The sequence below is a fragment of the Colobus angolensis genome, unplaced genomic scaffold (genome assembly GCF_000951035.1).
Source record: "Colobus angolensis palliatus isolate OR3802 unplaced genomic scaffold, Cang.pa_1.0 Scaffold109, whole genome shotgun sequence".
NCBI classification, from domain to species: domain Eukaryota; kingdom Metazoa; phylum Chordata; class Mammalia; order Primates; family Cercopithecidae; genus Colobus; species Colobus angolensis.
Genome location: NW_012111919.1, coordinates 2,148,296 through 2,151,791, shown reverse-complemented (window position 1 = coordinate 2,151,791; position 3,496 = coordinate 2,148,296). Strand labels below are relative to the sequence as shown.

The 3,496-nt window shown below is 42.7% G+C and overlaps 1 protein-coding gene across 7 annotated transcripts in view; it reads right to left on the bottom strand.

Annotated features, from left to right (window-relative positions):
• Nucleotides 1-3,496, bottom strand: part of DTNB (dystrobrevin, beta) — a 285,440-nt gene that overhangs the window by 77,903 nt on the left and 204,041 nt on the right. For 5 of the 7 annotated variants that reach the window (XM_011950445.1, XM_011950464.1, XM_011950471.1 and 2 more), the window contains exon 10: nt 830-919. The exons of the other annotated variants lie outside the window; for them this stretch is intronic. In XM_011950445.1, the coding sequence (XP_011805835.1) occupies nt 830-919 (90 nt within the window). The remainder of the gene's footprint in view (nt 1-829; nt 920-3,496) is intronic. 7 annotated transcript variants of the gene reach the window in all.

Here is a 3,496-nt window from a genome sequence, read left to right as displayed (position 1 = left end):
GGGAGGCGGAGCTTGCAGTGAGCTGAGATCCGGCCACTGCACTCCAGCCTGGGTGACAGAGCGAGACTCCATCTCAAAAAAAAAAAAACGATGAACTTTGCTATAGTTAGCAGTTATCAAACGTTTTTCCATCCCAAACCACTGAAGAATCAGACACATTCTCTTATTAACAGTGAGTCACTACTGTAATGGTTTTCAGGGTAAGGGGAATCTGGAGCTATTATAATACATGTAAATATTACAATAGAGAGGGTCTATATAATTTGGAAAAAGACCTTCAGGTGACAGTGATCCAATACCATTGCTGGGAATCACTGGTTTAAATAATCAACAATGACAGATTCCTGCTAACAGATAAAGGGTGGTAAAGATGTAATAGGGTGACAGTATCAAAGTCCCCAGATAAGACAAAGTGGGATATCTGTGGGCTGATCAACTCTAAACTTTGAATATCAATACAAAGATGTCATTATTCAGGTAAGAATGAACAGGAAGAGGTTGCATCAGATACCTCTGTGAATACTGCATCTTTGGAAATGTCAACCTCTTATAGGTTTGTATCTTTTTTGAGTGTAAGTTGAAGGAAGTGAACCCCACTTTAAAGGAGAATGTCTGACTCCATGTTTAGGTAAGCGCCCAGGCTTGGCAACCCTCCCTCTCTTGTAGAAGCGAATGCTTAGCAACTATTTTAACTCTGCCAAACATAGCTGGTAGTTGCTCAAGAAAAACCCCACATGCAGTTTTTTTTCCAGCTGACAACCCCAGGTAGCAAAGCTCTCCCTCCCTCTGATCACCCCTGGTTGCCCACTGCTGCTGCACCACCACTGACCGTGCACAGTGCTGCAGACGGGCCACATAGGAGGCTATCAGCGCATGCTCATCGGCCAAGTGACATGGTATATCCTGGCTATACTGTAACCTAGGAACAATGGAGGCAAAGACAGCAAGCGTGACACAAACACATACAGAGGGAGAAATGAACATGGATTAAAATGAGCAAACTTCAAAGAAAAATTTAAAAAATAATAAATCATGATAAGGAAAACAATAGAAAACCCACAATGCATAATGGAATATGGTGTTAGATCCTCAGGAATCCATCTCTCAAATCCTCAAAACAAAAGCAGTCCTTCAGGAGTGGCTCTGGCACTGACATGACAGCCCTTGGGAAGGACTTGTTGAGTGGGCAGAGGAGCCGCGTGTACCACTTTTGTCCAGGTGCTGCGCTCTGTGATGGTGTACTTTTTAGAGGAGGCCCTCTGGCAAGACAACTGAGGCACAGCCAGTCTACTAAATATTACTATGTGACCCCCTAGCGCTATGCTTTTATAAGCTTTTGTGTGCATCTAAGAGTTTTCAGTGTTACTTCATGTTGCCAGTTAAACATTTTTATTTCTATAAGGATACTGCCTTTAGCATCAGTTTGTTTCTCCCATAAAACTGGTACCCGTCCCAAACTCATTAGAACTGCACCTAATTGTAAGGCAACACTATATATTCTGAGTGAGGCTCTCTCTTACAGATATGTGAAAGGTCCTTAAGCACATGGTCTTCTAACTTTTTACTACAGAAATATTAAAACTTGCGTAAAATAGAATAACGTAATGACTACCCCTCAGGTACCCACAGCAAAACTTGAATGAATATCAACATGCTGTCAATGTTATCTAATCGAATCTTCATTCCTCCAACTTTTTGTGCAGGGACACGTGGCTAAAAGCAAACCCCAAGCAATTACTTCACCTGGGAATACTTGAGCCTGTACATCTATCAGACAGTGAAAACATTTCACACAACCTAACACCATTATCACACCCAAAAACATAGACAAAAATATTTTAGTATCCCAGTCCATCTGTCAATTTCCTCAAATCTTAAAAAATGTCCATTTACATTAAAGTCAAGATCCAAAGTCCCCACTTTGCATTTGGCTGGTAGGTTTCTTTTATGTTTGTATTTGACTGATACATTTCTGGTTTTTTTTTTTTTTTTTTTTGAGACAGAGTCTCACTCTGTCTCCCAGGCTGGAGTGTGATGGCACGATATTGGCTCACTGCAACCTCTGCCTCCTGGGTTCAAGTGATTCTCCTACCTCAGCCTCCCAAGTAGCTGGGATGACAGGTGCATACCATCAGTTAATTTTTGTATTTTTAGTAGAGAAGGGGTTTCGCCATGTTGGCCAGGCTGGTCTTGGACTGCTGACCTCAAGTGATCTCTCAGCTTCAGCTTCTCAAAGTGCTGGGATTACAGATGTGAGTCACTGCGCCCGGCCCCAGTCATCTTTCTGAGGCTCAAACTGTCCTACCTTTGGCCAGTGGGAGCTCCTGTTGTAGGCTCTTGTGTTCTTTTGATATATCCATTAGACCTTATTAGCTTTCCTGCTTTCTAGCACAATAAAATGCTCTAGGTTTTATTATTTTTTTCTTTTTTTTTTTGAGACGGAGTATCACTCTGTCACCCAGGCTGGAGTACAGTGGTGCAATCTCAGCTCACTGCAACCTCTGCCTCCCGAGTTCAAGTGATTCTCCTGCCTCAGTCTCCTGTGTAGCTGGGATTACAGGCACGTGCCACCATGCCCGGCTAATTTTTGTATTTTTAGTAGAGAAGCGGTTTCACCATGTTGGCCAGGCTGGTCTCGAACTCCTGACCTCAGGCGATCCACCTACCTCGGTCTCCCCGTGTGGTGTGAGGCACTGTGCCCAGCCCTCTACTTTTGTTTGTTATATATCTTGTCCCAGACTTGGAATGAACCATCCTTCTAAGGGTCCCTTGTTCCATTTACTGGCAAAAAGTATTTAGAGACCACAGTCAGGACGCTAGGGTGCCCATGGTTCTAGGCTCACTGATTCTAGGCCTTCTCAGTGGAAAAAGGTAGAAAATCTTTATATTTCAGAATGAAGAAAAATAAGTCCTCTCAGTGCTTTCAAGGTACCATTCCGTTTTCTTCTGGGTTACATTGCTTTTAACCCTTTTCCCATTTGTCCCGAGAATACTCACCGGCAGCGCTTGCAGATACAGCATTTACCCTGAGATAACTTTGCCATGAAATATCTTGCTTTTATTATTATTCTCTCATCACTCTAGTATACTGACTTTGGAAAGAAAAGACATCATTCTATTTATAGCATTCTGTTCTTAGTAGTGAAATTTCCATTTACAAAATACAGTAATTTTCGATTGCTGAAAATGCCAAAGCGTAGAAAGCATAGCATTCCTGTGCAGGATGTTTATTATTATTACTATTATTATTATTATTGTTTTTGAGATGGAGTCTCACTCTGTTGCCAGGCTAGAGTGCAGTGGTGCGATCTCGGCTCACTGCAATCTCCGCCTCCTGGGTTTAAGCAATTCTCCTGCTTCAGCCTCCCAAGTAGCTGGGACTACAGGTGCATGCCACCATGCTCAGCTAATTTTTTGTATTTTAGTAGAATTGGAGTTTCAAAATGTCGGCCAGGCTGGTCTTGACCTCTTGACCTCATGATCTGCCCGCCGTGAC